We start from the raw sequence: 19,120 nt of genomic DNA on the forward strand, positions 1-19,120 counted from the left end.
GCTGTGTGCATAAAATAACATATTTTTTAATGCATGCGTTCTGTCAAACCTTAAAATTCACAAATATGTATTTCCAATGTTAAAGAGCTGCTGAGAAAAATTCAGAAATGTGTCTGTTGATGCACTGATAAGAAACTGGAGTGTGGCTTTTATAGAAATAGCAATATTATGTTAATCTAACCAACTTTTGCTTTTGACAGTCTATCATACTGTTGTGAGCTATATGTGTCTGCCTGAAACTCAAGGTATATTCTTTGGCATGAGACCATGATGCCACAGAACAGTTTAAAGCTCACCCAGGTATATGTGTGACCTACACCTAAATACATGCAGAATGTATCTATAATACAAACATACGGAATTGATATGTATTTTTATAGTTCTTGCTATTTTGGGTTCTTAATTTTTTCACCTAAGTCAAATTTGCTCACCCTAGGTAATGAATTTACTTTGATGCTAACTTGCTTCTAGGATCTTTTCCTTGACTTATTGAATTTGAATTTGGGCACCAATCCTGCAAGAGTGCATCTCTTTGCTGTCAGTCCTGAGCAAGGGAAAAAGGACTGGAATAACCTTCCTTCCTCCCCCATCTACAACAACCATAAAAAAAATGCATATTTGCCCATTTTTGTAGCGTTTGAGATGCTCTATTTCTCGTTCTTATATACCATCATGTAGTTACCAAGTTTAAAGAACTGGAATGAAAATAGCCATATGCCACCATAACCCATTTGTATGTATGCATGTTTCATGTTGTCTTTTAGACATATTAGATTTACACCATGTTTTATGTAGCAGATACTGAAATGGTGTCCTGATTCCTGGTTGAGGATTGTTGGCATAAAAGTAACACAAACAATAAACAATAATAGTTAAATACATGTATATAGAAATATTAAAGAAAAATGAGGTGAAACCACTGACTTCTGAGGGAAGGGATACCTCAAGAACTGTATAGCTTCTTCACTCCCATTTATGCTGGCCAGAAGTATATGTTGTGAGGTTGTGAGCTAAGTCTGTTCCAGCTGTGATTTGGCTGTGTGGTTATCATGCAGGAGCATGCACTTTGCACTAGGAGGTTGCAGTTGAGGAACTGTTGCCTTTTCAGTTTTCGTCCTCTAAAAAAATAAAAATGAATCTATGCCTGATAAAACATTAGCTACTTCTTTGTACCAAAAGTCCAAGCATGCAGAGAAAATATGGAGTCCTACAAAGTTTATAGGCCTGTGTCATGTTCCAGTGAAACATAGTGATCCTGGATGATTTTGTTGTACAGGGTGATCCAGGCCCCATAGGCTTTCCAGGACCACCTGGGATCAAAGGCCAGAAGGTAAGATTCTGCTTCCGTTTTCATGTAACCCTCTCTGGCTCGAATCAATAGCCATCAGGTGGATGTCTGGTGGTCAAGAGGCAATAGAAGGGCTTTGGTCTGCTCTTGATACTGGGACTGTCTACCGCGTCAGGCTATAGGCCAACAGTTCAGCATCTTCCCTTGCAACTAAGTTAAGTGAGATCATCACAACAGAATGTAAATTACAGCTGCTTGGGTTGGTGTTCTTAACAGGCATCATGTGCCTCTGCTCAAACAGAATAAGTACTAGAGAAAATAGGCTAGCCTGCGAGATATATTCAGTTTCCAGTAATAGCTTTTTCATTTCTTTTTTTCTATATTGTGTATTTTGTAGTATAGAGAAAGCTCCATGGGATATCCTCAGTATTCCTGCACTGAATTATTTGCTTTCTTTCTGAATATGTTCCAGAATCGCTAAATTAGAACACAAATAGAGTAAGTTCTACTTTTGCCTGCTACATAACACAATATTTTTAATGTGAGAAACATCAGGTGCCACACACTGCATTTAGGAAATATATCCAAATTATGGCAGCCCTATGTATACAGAAGAGCATAAAGCAGACAAGTAGTTTTGGAAAGGGAACATGAAGGATGTCATTGGGGGAAATGAGACAACCTTGAGAAAATGAGCACAGAAGACTGAGGGAGTGAATATACTTTATGTGGAAGGAGAGGTCACCTGACATAAATCCAGTAGGCTGCTGTGATTAGTCAGATGGTGACTGGTGAGGTGGCAAAAATCAGCAAGAAAGCTGGGGGGAAAGTACTATTAAATGCTGTCTTTGCAGACGATAATCCAGTGTTGCAGGGGTAATAGAAAAACATGAAGAACACATATCACAGCAGAATTTTGAAGTAGTATGTAACACTAAAGGCAGCTGTAAAGTGTTCAATCAAAAGGATGGAATGAATTGTTAGAAAGGTAGGCCCTGGTATTTTTGGCCTGAGTTTTTGACATATAGAAAAGGAATAGTAATTAAATGCTTGCCTGCTATTGAAGCTGAAGAAAAAATGGCATTGCAACAAAAATTACATTCAGTGTTATGTTTTAAGATGGCTTCATTCAACATTGTCTTACTCTTAAAGTGTATGATTTTTTTTTTTTAAGTCTAGTAATTTATTTCTTGAATTGAACAAACCATAGTAAAAATGTGAAAAGGGAGCTATCACTGAATTAGCACCAGGAGGAGCATGGAAATTTATTTTGCCAAACATGTGGCCCACAGTTCTATGAACTGAGAAAACGTATAGCTGTGACAAGAATTTACATCCCCTCTGTTGAGAGTTAACCTACAAGCCTGAACACTCATAGCTTTTGTCACCACTGATCTTGGGCCACCTTGAGATTTCCCAAGTATTGTGCTTTCTTGTTTCATCAGGTTTATAGTTTTGCTCTGAAAACAAAGTAGTTTTTGTTTTAAAGCTTTTAGATGGGAAGCAGCTGTCACTTGTTCTGGATTATGAGACTGACATTCGGGGGCAAGGAAATTAGAATCTTATGGCCATCATGCTCTCTTCCTGCCACAAGAATTCACTCCTTATCTGAGGGTTAGAGACTCTGTGGAGAATCGTGCTCACTTGATCACTGGAAATTTTACTGTCTGTTTCCATGTTGTACACATCAGACACTAACTAGAACCATGTTTAAGATAATTTCTGCCTGACCCAGATTGTAAGAATACCAGCTTTTGAACAGCGCTACACCTGTAAACAGTTAAAATTATTTCACGCTTAATTTTTTTAACGACAAGCCCATGATTTATTGTGAACTTTAGTTATTGCTTTTCAATATACATAGGTAAACAAGCTGTTAGCTCATTGTGATCTCAGAAATTGTTTTTGAAGGAATGTGAGCACAAGTAGCTGTGAAGTAAACCAGCTAGAAAGATCAAGTATTTCTATTTTTCTTTTGTATCCCAGTACTACTGGAGAATCACTATGATATTGGATAAATAACATATTTGTGATATTCTGTCTCATCCAGGTAAAAAGGAAGATTAGAAAGGTTATATATATGAGTTAATGGTGTCCCAAATTCTATTTGATTTTGACAACTTGTGTTAACTGAGTAGTTTTTAAACAGTGGGACATTTGATAGCAAATAAAAGCTCTAATGTTCTTCCAGTATTTTTAGTAGTGTAATACAAATCTGTATGTGTCATGATAATTAATTTTGGTCATATTGAATTTTGTCAGTGGTTTCCTGAAAGACCTGGAAATTTGAGTTTTTTTCTTTGTGGAAGTCATCATCCATTTCCCATTAACTGGAGTAGTGGCTTTGGAGAGCCGCAGTGGAGGGTGCGCTGTGAAGCCTGCTGCCCTCCACTGGGCACGGTCGTCCCGCTCCAGGTTGGATGTGGAGGAAACTGCGTCTGAGTTTTCTAATAAGAATTTACCTGGTTCTGAACTTCCTGTGCAACATATAAAAGCATGTGTTGTGGAAGTTTGTGGCAAGTGTGCATATTATTTTTACATTTTTGACAAGAATAACTTTGAGAAGCTATATTCCATGTGCTTTTGGTTCTATTTTTCTGAATATCTGAGATCGTTAGGAGAGTTTCTTGCAAAGATTCATTTACACACCCACACCCCAAATATTATATTTTGAAGCCCTCAATGCAATAGGGCAGCACTAGTAAACTACTGTTTTGGATTAGAACTATAAAATGATATGTTTCTCTTTATAAAGCTGAGAATCTATGGTGTTTTGTAGCAAGACAGTGAAACAAACGTATGTTAATAATCAGGACTCTGGAGCAGATTATTGTGATTAACTTTATTTTCCATTACATGCCATGTGTCGGGGTATGTGTCCTTGTGGTTGCATATAAAATATGACATATTTCTCATGCCTGTAACACACTATAAAAAACCAAGTTTTGCTTGGGGTAGGGTTCCAAAATTATTCTAGTGTAAGAACAGAAAATTGCATGTTTATGAAGTGTTTAGAGGCCTGCTTCTTTCAGGCATCTTTTGAAGCAGAGGAGCAATGGCAGGAGGTGAGGGTTAGTTTGAGGGGAGTGCTGTTTCCAGAGCAGTTGCACAATCTCATATCTGGAGCTGTCTTGACAGGACCATCTTTAAATCACCACTCAACTCTTCCCTTATATCAGTCCCAAGACTTCACAGAGTAGAAGCCTCTCCCTTCCCCCTCTCCCCAGAAACGTCCTACTTCACTGTACAGACAGGTGAGTACTTGCCTCTGCTAGCCAGAGTACTGAGGGGTAGATTGCCAGCCAAAGGACAGTACTCCTGGGCATTAACTTGCCTGGGATCATGCCAATAAATTAGAATGACTACAGTGTCTGTGTGGTTGCAGGTACTTTACAGTGACATTGCAAAAGACTTTTTTTTTTTTAAAGATTGGCTACAATTTTTGGGCTGACTTTATTCCCTAGTATGTGTGTAACGGTAAATCATGGGAATCGGGATCTATAAAATCTCGATAAAATTCACATACTAAACTATAATATGGTAAGAAATGTTGAAGGAAAAAACTTGGATGCAACCTGAGAATAGCTGCTTTTGTCTTTACATGTGCATCCTGTAAAGGGCAAGGGAGATAAATAAATTTCAAAGCGGTACCTGCGGTGATGTCAGTGTTATGCTACAAAGTGTCTCCCACTGTTTCTCCTAGGAAAGTGAAGTTAGCCTTGAGCAGGAGGAAACTTCAACTCTGTGAGAGAAATTCCTCTGCTGAATTAGGTGGAGAAAATGTCCATCTTCTATACATATGCTTTTCTTTTTTTAAGTGGTGTTTCCATTCCTTGGGATATTTGGGCTAAGAGATGCTAGGTGAAAGCTTAGTTGTGTTAATATGCATCATCAAACAAGACAGAATGGAGCTGTGAAGAAAAAAACCCACAAAACAAACCATTTGCCAATGAGGTTTTTTAAAACTGGATGCCATGTGGTGACAATGTGGAGCTGATAAGTAAGTGTTGCAAAGTCTCATGTGACAGCACATGGAAATATGTTTATATGCTAAACTTACCCCATACCCAGAAAATTTTTTTCTGGTGCTTTTCAAAGACTAGTATCTCTCTGTAGCCGATGGTTGTAGCATCAGGTATAACATTCCACCTACTGATTTTTAGAGGTTAGAGAAACTTCTTGGCTCTCTAGTTTGCTGGTGTTATGCCAGATGTATTTTAATAACAAATGCATATAAATTCTAATAAAACACAATGGGCACCAGAAAGGTGGAAAGACTTGGCTTGAACAGTCCTTGCTGTTATGATTTAACATCTATATTTTGCTAAATACAGACTTCATTCAGTCTGGGTCCCACTGTGCTAGGCATATAGTAGAAGTCAGACACTTAAAGTTGCTATGAAGTCTTTTCTGATCGTATTAGTTGGCGGTAAAGGTTTTTTCTCTCACACAGACCAAAGTATTCTTGCAACTTGCTGTGTTTGTGTAATGTGCTTGAAGTTTGTGTTGCTGTAATTGGAAGCTGCAAACCTTTCTCTTCCACAGTGAGCTTTTAAAATCAGAGTATTAATCTTCATTAAAAATTGGGAGGTATTTCATTCCACAAATCAGTGCATGTGAACTTGTATTCTTCTTGTTTACTTTCATCATAGCTCAGAGCAAACTGTCTTATTTATATGGGTATACTCAAGAATACAAACCCAAACTAATAAAAACCTAAGAATTTTAAGAAGATTAGCTAAGTTACAGGAAAGGAAACTCCTATGGGAAAACTCTGTCTTTGGAATGATACTCATTTTAGCATGGTTTAGCTTCATTCTGAACCAGCGTTAGGTGAGTTAGAATAAATAAAGTCCATGTTAACTCTGAATAAGAACACAGGCATACTACAAAATATGAGTTCAGAGTTTTCCTCTGGGAGAAGTAAGATGCTGTTGTGTAGAAAGGTGCACACTGGTGATCAGTCCTCCATCATCTCATAGTTCCTCGGGCGTCATTTTTTGAGACTGTCCATGCAGGTGTTAATCAGCTAAACTGACAGACCTTGAAACCAAGTGGTGATAAAATTCTCTTTGAGTGTTTCTGTATATAGTAGTGTTTGCTTTCCTTTTCTCCACATACAGAAATAATAAACTACTGAGAGATCTCTTCGAGCAACACGTGCTTTAGTTGAACATTAAGCATGGAGAGAGGATAAAATTGTGAAATGGATAAAACTCATGAAATAGAGTGGCCTGGGACTGTAAAAAATGATACGGCTTTGTGAGGCACATCTTGAAAGCTAAAAATGAGTTACTGGCTTATGCTGGCATCTGTATTTCTGCTTTAGCAATTCAGTAAAAAATTTGGTCTTAGGCACACATTAATACAGTAAATTGCGATATTTCATACTAACTGGTTTGTCCAAGATCAGCTCCTGACTATCAGTGTTACAGATTTATTTTTTTTTCCCCAACAGCAATGCAGACCTCCTTCCTTAGATGCAAGATAACATATATAAATTATTTAGATTTAAGCTACAGGAGAGGATTGAAGCCAGAATACATTATATTTTTTTTTTAATTGGCAATGTCCTGTGTGTGATTAGCAAAATGAAAGGACACACCTGCTCTGTTGGGTTTTGAGAAAATGAGGCCTTTGGGTTTCTTAATGAGTACATCTCTTTTGGATCAATATTCCTCAAACAAGCCTATACTAGCAAAATGGCAAATTTTGAAGCCTTACAGATGTCATTCTCTTCTTTATCTGAAATGATAACCAAGCAAAATCATTCAATCTTTAATTTTGTATGTAATAATAAAATTAATTTCATGCAGAAATACTCTTGTGGTCGTGCAAAAGCTTATGCAAAATTTTGGGATACCTGATCTGCTGAAATCAGTTGCAGAATTCCTTCTTACTACAGTGTCTCAAGTCTCTACTGACTAATGAGTATCATCATGCTGCAAGGCAACCAGATGTTTGACATCAGCCAAGACACTCCCACTACTCAGTCAATGTCTTTGAGGCCAGTTTTATGATAGATTTCTATCCAGAATAAGGATTGTTTTGGTCTTTCAAGCTGCAGCTTTTGGAATTTGTGTATTCCCAGTGCCTCTTGCAAGGGATGTGTAGACCAGACACTTGGCTTCTGCATCAATCATGCAACTGTTACAGGCTCCCTTTTAGGCTAGCTTGTCTGGGTATCGTTAGTACAGTGTGAAGACATCCAGTGAGGTTCCCCTTTCAAGTATGCTGGTGCAGATGCAGATTCCAGCTCTACTTTTCTTTTTTTTTTTTCTTTAACAGCTAAAATATGCACAAAATGGTCAATGCACAGGAAGTAAAGTTTCATAGCTTTGTGATTCTAGCACCACGGTAAAGATTTCTGGGATGAGGAACAGGCTATTTTCCCTACTGATATAAATTACACAATGTAAGGGCTAGGATTTGTTCCATGTTAATTTAGAAAAGAGATATCCTGTGTCTTGGAAGGTCTGTCTTTCTGGAGAGCATCCTAGAATACTCTGGAATGACCCTCTACTTACACCCCTCCTCTGAACTGCCCTCTTCAGAAAGGGCATCGTGACAAGGATTTGGAGTGAGGAAATGCATTGTACCAAATCTAGTTCTTCAGTTTCAGCAGTAACTGGCAACAGCATCCCACGTACTCACTTGTTTAGAAGAGTGCAAGTCTGGAACTGTCTTTAAGCGCCTGATATCTTTAAAGTGTCTAAACTGCTATGAAGATTTCTTGCTCATTTTCTCTAACTCAGCTTTCATATGAGCTGCTAAATGTAAACCGTACTAATGCTGCAGACAAGCAAGACTGGATAATGTTTCTTGTTAAAGGGAGGTTGGAGTAGGAAAAGAGGGTCCATTTTGTGTGTTTAACTGTATTTATCGCATACCTGGTTTTCCACCTACAGGGTCTTAAGGGTTATGCGGGACTGCAAGGGCCACGGGGTGAGCAGGTAAGTGATGAAAGTAGAGTACGCTATACTCTACAGATAAACAATTGAGCATGGAAGAATGCATAATCCAATATAAGTGTTCAATATAAGCAATCAATGTGAATTACTGACTGCTTAAGGAAATACTTGATCATTCTTCATCAAGAATTCAGATTAATTAGAGATCAGTGTGGTAAAAAATGGTCTAAATGGAATGGAAAAAGACCAGCTTGTTTTTCTTCAACTACCATGCTGGCTTGCCGGAGATGGGTGTAAAATTCTTGTTAGAAGCACAGTTTGGATTCTCTCAATGCATTTTAATGCATTTTAAATCTCCTAGCATGTAGAAAATGAAGATTATTTAGTGTTTTTTACCCACTTCCATGTCAGTTCAAGAAGCAATCTGAACATAAATTTCAAAGACATCCAGTTGCTGAGGCACCCTGTTAGCATTAACAAGGCTCCTAATGGCAGAGTGGATGGAAGCATGAGTTTCCTCTTGGACAGTGCTGAAAGGGAAATGGTGATGATAAAAGATGATAGACACCCGAAGGGAGATGAAAACTTATGAACATCATCCATGACTTTAATGAGTTTTATACACAAATCTTAATTGAATGAGTGGTGATTTTTATTACAAGCCCACAGGCATTTTTCTGTAATGACTATAATTTAGCATTGAGATAAGAGATAACCAGTGAAAGTCATTCTTAACATCAGGGGAAGAGTGAATCTTTGAAGAAGTTGCAGATGAAAGATAATCAGTTAGTTACCATGGAGGAGGAAAAAGTGAAGCTTGCATTGAAAAGCAATTCTGCTCATTACTCATGCAGTCAAGCATGTAAGTTCCTTCAAAGGCAATGCATGTTCAAGAATGTGAAAACTGGTGATGTGCAGCTGTTTGATACCTGAATGTTTTCGTGCAGCTGCTATAAATATTTTCCTTCATTATTATCACTTAAAAGATACATCAGAGTATTTTCTAAGAGAACACTTTGGATGAAAGAGTTAAGGGATTTATTTTGCATGTAGTTTATACTGCTGGTATTTTGAGGCCTGACTGGTGAAGGTGATGGGTTAGACCAGTTAATTGTCATCTGTAGCACCTACCTGTGTTTCTAGTTTTTAGAAACTTGTACAGCAAGGACAGACATTCCTCTGAATCTGAGAGTCATGAAACTCCTTGAACAGCTGGTAACAAAGGAAAAGTTTTAAAGGATAAGGTATAAATGCAATGATTCTACTGCTTTTTTAGTTTTTTCGTATACATGTGTTTTGAGGTACATCTGAGCCAAAATAGGAGACCATGGGTCCTAGTTCCATGAAAGAACATCTGTCAGAAGATGAATCACTAGCAGCTGAAAGCAGGTGACAGAATCATCGCAATGACAGCTCATTTAAATAAAAAATACTGCAACCCCTTTTTTGCATCTGCAGTTCTGAGTTCTGCTTCCTAAGATTACTGTTTCACCATAAATCACCTGTGAACAGCTCAGAGAGGAAGACATGATCCATTGCTGTGGTAACACTGACGTGTGACAGTGGGTGGAGGGTCAGGCTGCAAGAGTGTCCAGTTTATTAACTTGGCTTATTTAAAATAAAATTAACTGAACAGAGGTAGGTGAAGCTTCATCTATCTTGGTGATGGGCACATGGCATTTGGCACCATTTCAGAAAAGCACATTTGTCTGAAAATAAGTAGTCAGATGTGCTGATGCTAAGTAATAAAATAACAAAATTGGCTTTTGGATTTGAGTAGGAGAAAGAAGATGAAGAATAGTTCGTTATATTCATGACTAACCCAGTGCTATATTGACCTGATTCTGGCAGAAACAAACAAAAAAAAATAATTTGTAAAGACGCAAGGATTCTTCTCCAACGAGAACACATTTGTTCTAATACAGCTAAGACCAGTGCAGTTCCTTCATTATCAGGAGCTGTCTCCTGTAGTCTAGCCCAGTTACTTTTTATAAATAGCATCTATGTTTTGTTATGGAAATATGGGGGTGCGCACACTTGTATTTCACAAAATCTTAGACTACTCTTCTTGTAATGCCTTTTAAAGGATACGTAAGTGAAATTGGTGGAGTTACTTATGTATAATGAGTAAATTTTAGGGTATTGTGGTGTAGCTTACTCCGAGAGCAATTTTTCTATGAGCTTAAGCTGTTGGCTTAAGACAAGGTGTTAAAAGAGAAATGGTAAAACAAATAAGCTCCAAAACATGACATTAAACGTGTTGTTTTTTCCTCCCCCCCCCCCCCCCCCCCCTCCCCCATCCCCCTTTTCCACTTAGGGAATTCCAGGAATGGCTGGCAATATTGGGGCAGTTGGTTATCCTGGCAGGCAGGTGCAGTAACTATATTAATTATGTCTTTGCAGTTTGGAGAGTTTTCTTGTTTGTTCCTTTCAAAAGTACCATATCTAATTCTTTTGGAACTACTAATAGTATAAATGTATTTGTTTATATCTTATCATTTATCCTTAAAACAGACCTCTTTCACAGGTAATGCCGTCTAGGTAATGTTGAGTCTTGTGGTTTTTACACTTGTATGGGTTAGATGAAGCAATGCTGTGCCTTTCTGGAATACATACATGATACTACCAATGTACTGAATCTCTAAACACTTTATGTTCCTTCATAAACCTCATGTGGATGTATGTGTTTTATCTTTTTCATATATCAGGTCCAGAAGTGATAGGAAACTTCCTGTTGTAGTAGAGTTCCTCCTGATTTTCAGCAATGTATTTACTTCACTGCTGAAACTATTTCTTCAGCCCTTTAAGGAAACAGAACATTAAGAGTTTATTTTTTTTCCACAGTGAGATATTTGAGGAGAACCAATAAAGCCAGAAAGCAGCTTTCTATAAACACAAGCACTTATCTAAATATTGATTTTTTTAAAAAAAAAAATACATACAGGCTAACAGATACCTCAGTCCAGTAATAGAAATAAGACATAAAGTAGAAATATTCATTTTTTCCCCATATAAAGGTATATAAACCAAATTCACAACTGTCTATGGTTTTGTGTCTGCTTAAAGGGTGAATTTGACCAATATTTCAGTGTTTTATTTGGTTAGGTTTGCAATGGCTATATATTTTAAAATTCCATTACAATATTTTATATACTAATGGATGATAACATGTTTGCATTGAATCACAGATAATGTTTAAAGCATTTGGACTACATATGATGTTCTAACATTAGCTTTAAAATAATAGGAAATGTGTCCAAATATAAAAGCTTATGAAAAGTCCTGTGAAATTATGTCACTGTAATGCCAGATCACTGGGTCTGGAAAAAATTTTCCTGCTAGAAGAAATAATTTTAATGTAAAGGAAGCTTCAGTCATTGTCTTAACTTTCAGCCATGAATTAATGGGAGACCTTTCTGAACAGGGGAGTGCTTTATGACACCCCCTTCAATCCTAATAATTTAAAGAATGTATTGCCAGTTTAGAGTTAAAAAATGCTGTTACAGTTATTTTAAATAGATCGTATCTGGTTGTTTAAAATGAAATACAACTCATGTCTTTTTGTAATAGGGCTTAGCTGGACCAGAAGGTAACCCAGGTCCTAAAGGTGTAAGAGTAAGTAAGCATTTTAAGCATTTTGGCATGCCTGTGTATTTTTGCCCATACGGTAAATAAGCAAGGGGATGAGGAATTTCATTCAGCTCTGCCAGTTGTATGCCCTCTGAACTACTCTGTCTTTACAGAACCTACAAATGGGAAAACATAGAGTTTCTTTCAAAACACATGTAAGGATTTATTTTTTTTTCCATGGTGAGCAGCATAGAGCAGTCTTCCATTGTTGCCTGTCCTCTTCATTTGGAATGCATGCAGGCAAGAGAAGGAAAGCAATGCTAAATGTGGATGTGTGAGCTGGGAGTGAAGAGGAGTGCATGTTTCCTGCCTGAAGCATTATTTCCATAATGGAAGCTGTCAAGAAGGGAGACATATCTGGCAATTGCAATCTGTAACAGCTACAGAAGCTGATAAAGGGAAACCATCTTGTCACATAAAAAATGTAAAAGTGCTCTTGAGATTTTAGAATGGTTTGGTTGTAGTCATCTATGTCCCAGGGTCCAAAGGCTCTTAATGCTCTGCTGATTCAAGCTTTGCTTTTGGTTAGGTTGCCTTTTTTCTGGGTCTTTTTGTTTGTTTCTTTTTATTTTGTTTTTTTTTTTTTTTTAATAGGCACATGTGCATGCCTACATATGCTTGTATGTGCATAAGTATTTTTTCAGACTCTCCCCATCAGGCAGTAGACATGGGTTTCCAGAAACTTGCATGTTTCTGGTTGCACCTAGGATTTGAAGGAGACTTTTGCTAGGTGTTTTCAGGCCCTCAGCTCATGCTGTATAGGTTGCTGAGCAGTGTGCTGTGTTCTCAAATACCTATTAAAATAATCTTACTGTGCTGCTAAATATGCTTTTGCTCCTTTTTTTAATGTAGTTACTAAAAACCTTTACCTGCAGCAGCTTCTTAATATGTCTGGTTTTTCGGGGTGGGTTTTTTTGATGTCAGTTTTCATTACAGTGATGGGAAAAATTAGTTTGTCAGGATCAAGTGTTAACAGATATTGCACCCTCAGGGATTGTATCCTCTATGTTTCTTCAGTTTATTTTTGCTCAAATTCTCAATGCATTTTGTCTTGTTCTCCCCTCAACCAAGAAGACCTTAAGTGATCCCAGTCACTTCCTGAAAAGTTACTACTGCTCTGTTTACACAAAGCTGAAAATGGCCAACATATGAGTAATTTTAGGGAAAAACACCTGTCAGGTCTTAAGGCTAAATCCCCTATTTGGATTCTACAAGCATTTTCCAATAAAAAAGATGCACAGTCCTGTTTGGGCCATACAGCTGTGCCATGGAAGTGTATAGAAACATGATAGGAAGTATTTTTAGAACCTTGAGTTTAGAACATTCCTGCAATCAGACTATACTCTGCTTCTCAGCTGTTTTAAGGAACTGTAGAAAAATTAAGAGCCTTTGTTTTCCTTAATCTCGTTAGTGCACATCTTGTCATCCAGCCCTATCTTTCATAATTAAAAAAAACCCACAAACAAACAAGAACAAAAAAACCAAAACCACAAAACCCGAAAATCCCAAATAGTTACCATAGGGGGACAGGAGAGAGACAGATGAAAGCAAGGGATTCTTTTTTAGTAACTCCTAATATTTTTGTACCAATCTCACTTTGAATCTGGTAGTGTACAATCCATCTCTGCTACTGTTTTTATAAATTTAAATATAAACTGCCACTTCTGCTGAGTCAAAAGCATGTTTCTGTCTTCATACAACTGATTACATGAGAGGATCTATTTCTGACTTTCTGAGAGGAAGGTAGGGGAGAAGTGCATTGTGACTGAATTTTAAGAAAAACATTCTGCTTATGACAGGGTAAACTTTGTAAGACTTTCATATAGCAGAGATCAGTGTTATTAAAGATGAGAACATTTTTTCTGATGTATTTAATGCATAAGAAAAACCAGCTTGTTTCGTATTTCATTTATTCTAATAAATATCTCTGCAACTTGTCTTATTAGAAAACTTAGTACTTCCCTATTAATTGATTCTGTACCCTTATAACAGGAAATGTTTTTGCTGTTGGTTGGAGAGTAAATCCTAGTCACATTTAAGTTGATTGAGCTTTACTGGTCATTTCAAATAAACCTGAATTTAATCGCTGGATCTTGAACCCACAGCTGGCCAATACTGAGGGGCAAGATGTGTTGGTGGGAAGCAGCCTTGTAATCAAGAATTCTTCTTCTGTTTTTAGGGTTTCATTGGACCTCCAGGTGTGGCAGGACAACTAGGACCTGAAGGAGAAAGGGTAGGTTTAATGGAACATTAATGAAATACTGATATTTGGGTGGTAATACAATGTATGTTAGGAGGCAGGGGGTTGGGGGTGGGGGGAACTACAAAGTATAACAGTTTTGCTTGTAAAGACTCATATGAACAGATGTGGAGGAAATTAAATACATAGCGCATATCTAATTAGTCTAATCAATGAAATGCACTGGTGCTCAAGTGAAATAGAGAGCAGCTGTAAATTGTTATGTGAATTTTATCTAGAGATGCAAGGATTAGGGGTATTTTTTTCTTACCACGAATGTCCATAATGAGTATTTTTCATTGAAGAATTTTTTTTTAGTCAATAATCAGTATTTGTCATTTGTTGGATAATTTTATGGAAATGTTAATCTCAATCTGTGTTTGAGCTTTGTTTTGGTTTTTTTGAGCACAAAGGATGTCTGGCCATGTGCTTTGATGGATGCAGGATATGGCCCTTCATAGTTCTGATGTGGCCACAGTAAAGACAAGCAAAGTTTGTAGTTTGTCCCCCCTGTTATAGGACATTGTTTGTATGATTCTTTGCTCGAATGTTTTCTTTTCTTTTCTTTTTTTATGGTGCTTCTTCTTACACTGTCTTTTCAAATGAAATGCAGGTTTGATTACTTGAACTTAAGCTATTGAAAAGAAAACCTACTTATGATGGGTTATTTCTTTCTCAGGGCATCCCAGGCTTTCGTGGAAAAAGAGGTCCTAAAGGGAGACAGGTAAAGCTTCTAACACTTGTTACAATATTTGCTGCCAATGTAAATGCATCTGTAATTCACTCTTATAATAATACACAACTTTAATCAGCTGAAAAACGGTACTTTTACTTTTTCAATAGATGACTTTCTATTGTTTCCAATTAGTACTTTACAGTACTGCAAATTCTGTGCAGATTATAAGTACTAGATATTCTGAAGTGAGGAAGACTTAATCTGATGAGCCTTGTGGCTGGTTCATTATATCAGCTACCTGAGGGTTGACAGATGACAGGAACATATAAATATATTCTATAAAATCAGTGTTAGCACAAGATGCACAGATCCAAGTTTTTTGTAAGTCTGATTTTGGTGTTGGTGTGAATGCAAATCAACTGCTGCTAACGTCTGATGTTTCTGGACTGTGGTAAATTAAAGCTGTCCTCTACTTAGCATGTATTTCTACAGCTGAAAATAAACACAAATCTGTCGAGTATACATTATGAAGGTTTATGTATTTCCTGTGGTATATCTTCAGTGCCAAGTGTTTTGTTTTCTGCTGCAACCTTATTATTTTAGGTCTTTGAAGCTATCCAGGAGTTTCCAATTTCAACTTGCTTGTGGTTTGAGATTGGAAACTACGATAGCATTCTCCAGTTGTGCACTCAGCTGTTCAGATGACTTTCATCTAACATGTTGAACAAGCTTGTTCGGCAGCAGTACTGTGATTGCCATTGTTTGGCCCTTGGTGTATGCTATGAAAGTTGTGGAGAATTCTGTCTAATTATGTTTTGTTTTCTGTGTGATCTAACACCAGCCAAAAAAGGCACTAGCCTTCAGTAGAGTTCCTTTTGATGTAAAGAAAGGCAACTGGAGAAGTGTCATTAAGTTGATAGACTGCTCTTTCTGAAGTTGCTGTCTTATTGTTAAGGTGTAAAATCAAAGTAAGAATCTGCTTTTTAATTACTTGGTTAGCAGGATGGGATGCTCCTGTGCTTGTTGACCATATTGTAGTTCACTTATAATTTGCATAAAATCCTACTTTTTGTGCATCTGAGCGTTGGGCAAGAAGGGATCTGTGCCATCAGTACCTTGCAGTAGTTGGCAATGGGTTGTACTGGTGAGTCATGTGCAATGCTGAAAAAGAACCTGGACAGAAAGCAAAGGCTTGTGCTCAGTGTGGAAAATGAAGAGGAGGTGACAGGAGGGTACTCTGAAAACATGTTTTGCATTATCATCTCATTCTCTGTGGCAGATTACACTGAGGCTTGTGATTGCCAGTGTAGTAGTTTGTTTCAATCCATAACAGTTGGTGCTGTGCATGCTGTAGTAAGCAGCTGTTTTTAATTTACAGTTAAGAGCACAGCTTCTAGCAATGCCAGGGTATGCTCTGATAAGGACTTGCATTCATATAAATCAATTCAGAGAGGTTACACATAGGTGACAGAGCACTAAAACCACCACTGTATGATGTCCATGATTGCTTTCATTCAGTAATGATTCCTCTGTAATGCTGTTATTTCCTCAGTCCCAAGGAATGCTTTCTATGATCTATAAAGTACTTATTTGACCGAAGGCTACTAATTTAGGGATCAAACTAGGAAAGCAATAATGAGGGAACCTGGCTTGAAGTACTTTGCTGGATCACAGACTTAGAGAACATGTGTTATTTTAACCCCAATGAAAACTGTGATGACAATGTTTTTTGACACAGTGTCCTGGACTGTTAACTAATAGTTAACAGCGCTGGTGCTTTGGAGCAGGACATGGTCGCTAAATGAAATTTGGGTTGGGAATTGCATGGTGCCTGAAGTTAGGCTCCTTGCCTTGTGTTCTAGGATGCAACTTACTTACTTGGACAAAAATTCTGTCAATAATAATACTTGGGGAAAAAACTGTCTGACTGGCAGAGAGCCTTCAGAAAGAAAACAGGTCCCAAATATGATCTTAGTTTTGGAAGTAACATTAAAGTATAAGAAAAGTGGATTGTGTAATGGGTTGTACATACAAAATGCTACTACTTAGCAGGTTTGTTGAATAGTTCTTCATATTTGTAATATCTCTGGCATATTTGAAATGGAACAGAATATTCAATTACCAAAATCTTTATTGTGAAGATTATAGAGTGAAGATTATAGAGTGAGGATTTGTTTGAATTTTAGATTACTTTTGTATACAATATGCTTTTAAAAAAGTATTTCATAGTGGAAGCGTATGTATTCAATTTCTTCCCATTGTATGCTTGTAATATAAAATTTGGCTAGTTTGCAGTATTTTTAATGAATTGTCAGTCCTATTAGTATGATCCATAGTGCTTTTACATAAATAGTTTGACCCCATTTGGGGGAATGTTTTACATAGTTCTCTTTTACATGGGATTAGTTACAATCAGTAGTCAAAGTGACAGAACAGACCTTGTAAATTATACCAAGAATTTATTAAGTCCATTGTAACTGTAAAAACAGTTCTGTTTAGTATTAAAATTATGAATAGTCATCCTTTGTATGCTTTATAATAGTAATGTTAAATGATGATATTGATGTAATAAAACACTTGTTGCACAGTAGTATTTTACTTCCATTATTAGACTTTTCTGACTGTTTTCATATGTCACATTTCCTTTTCACTTTTCTACTTACCAAGATAGTTTTATCATCATCAGTTAGAATTCTGACACATGATGTTGGGAATGGGATTATGATGACTGTGAGTGATCTGTCCCTTTCATAACTCATGCTCTTCTGGGTTCCTGATGTATGTAAAACATCATCTGTGACCTGCATCTATGATCTGGTGGCTGGTAAAACTGTCCCATTGCATCCTGCATTTCACTTTAGATGCCTCATTTGTGTGTTTCCATTAAAAAAAATATTGATATTCACGTGCGTCATGGCAATTCTGCCTCTGTTAACATATACCAATGGTAGACAGTACAACCAAAATATGATGCTAAGGGTGGTAAATTAATCATTGTCTGTGCCATGTCAGCTGGTAGCTTTTAACAGCATAGGCACTGTGAAATACCCATTTTGCATGTGTGAAATTTTACATTGCATTTTCAGAGTTCTGCAAAAATCTGGCCGATGGTGTATGGTTGGAGAATCAATGTAATCTGCTTTATTAACCCTTAACCTATGAACCTCTACTTTTTAAACAATAAGACAGTCATGGTGTAAAGATCTGTACTGTCAGATCTTACAGTTACAGCTATAGATTCTTATTTGTGAGTTCCATGGTCAGATCCTGAATAAAAATTTCGTTGTTGTGAGAGGCATTCCTATCTTTTGCTTTCCTGAATTTGGAGGAGAATCTAGAAAAAAACTCCAGACAAAATCAACCCAAAAGATCATACAGGGAGTGTTACGCATGTCCCAAATTAATTTACAGCACGATGATGGGATTTAAGAGCCTGTTAAGCTGTTTCAACATACTGTTTTAGCAGTGTGTATACATTATATATACATATATATATATATGCATTAAAAGTTGCCTTGACTTTTAGATTTTTTGGTTAAAGTTACTACTAAAGCCAAATATGGCTTAAGCTGCATTTAAACTACTTCGGTTTAGGATACAATTTTTTCCACCTGCTTGCTGCAGTTTATATTATCTTTCTGACTGCTCTTCATATAATATTGTTTGATGATTCATATCCCCCATTCCATTAAGGAAAGACACTGCTTTACTGAGCCCTGAGCTGGACAGCTATGTGGATGTCCTCCAAACAAGGTAGATTGAAAAGGCCAAATGAATTGTACATTTGACCTGCAGCAGGTTTGAACACAGTCTTGGAGAGGTGAAAGGTTAATGCCTCAAAGTACTGTTCCTGATACACAGGGAAGGGTAAAAAGACATTCAAACATTGAAAAGACAGAGTATTTCATGTAAAAATTATCGCAGGGATGGAATTTGCTCCTTTTCCCCATGGAGATGGACTAGTAATACTCTGGTGCTTTGTGGCAGATTTTTTAAGGTCAGTCCATCTCTCAGTTAATCTCAGTACTCTAATATTGTGTGAGATTTTTTTTCCATTCTAGGAAAAGTCTCTTCCGTGTGAGCATCTTAGCTTGGATTTTTTCCAGGCAGAATACCTTTCCAGCTTGGTATTTTGCAAATTTTATGATAGGCTTTTCTATGGACCTTACAATGTAATTAAAAAGGATGTTGACTTCTCTGTAGGTCTGTGCTCTGTCCTTTCTTCTAACTTTATACAGTGATAGGAATAAAGAAAATATTGCATGATGCTGCTTCAGACTAATAGCATGAGCTTCTATTAGCTTCATGTGGCTTTTCTGGAGAAATAGTATATGAATAGTATACTGATAAAAATTAATCAAAAAAACCCACACAAA

At 37.1% G+C, this 19,120-nt stretch overlaps 1 protein-coding gene across 1 annotated transcript in view; it reads left to right on the plus strand.

Annotated features, from left to right (window-relative positions):
* The window catches only part of COL24A1 (collagen type XXIV alpha 1 chain), a 147,748-nt gene that overhangs the window by 30,040 nt on the left and 98,588 nt on the right, over positions 1-19,120 (plus strand). The window contains 6 exon segments of the mRNA XM_055815621.1: positions 1,277-1,330; positions 8,197-8,241; positions 10,517-10,570; positions 11,770-11,814; positions 14,009-14,062; positions 14,748-14,792. Coding sequence (XP_055671596.1) covers positions 1,277-1,330; positions 8,197-8,241; positions 10,517-10,570; positions 11,770-11,814; positions 14,009-14,062; positions 14,748-14,792 — 297 coding nt within the window.

This window comes from Falco peregrinus, chromosome 10 (genome assembly GCF_023634155.1).
Source record: "Falco peregrinus isolate bFalPer1 chromosome 10, bFalPer1.pri, whole genome shotgun sequence".
In the NCBI taxonomy this organism is placed as follows: domain Eukaryota; kingdom Metazoa; phylum Chordata; class Aves; order Falconiformes; family Falconidae; genus Falco; species Falco peregrinus.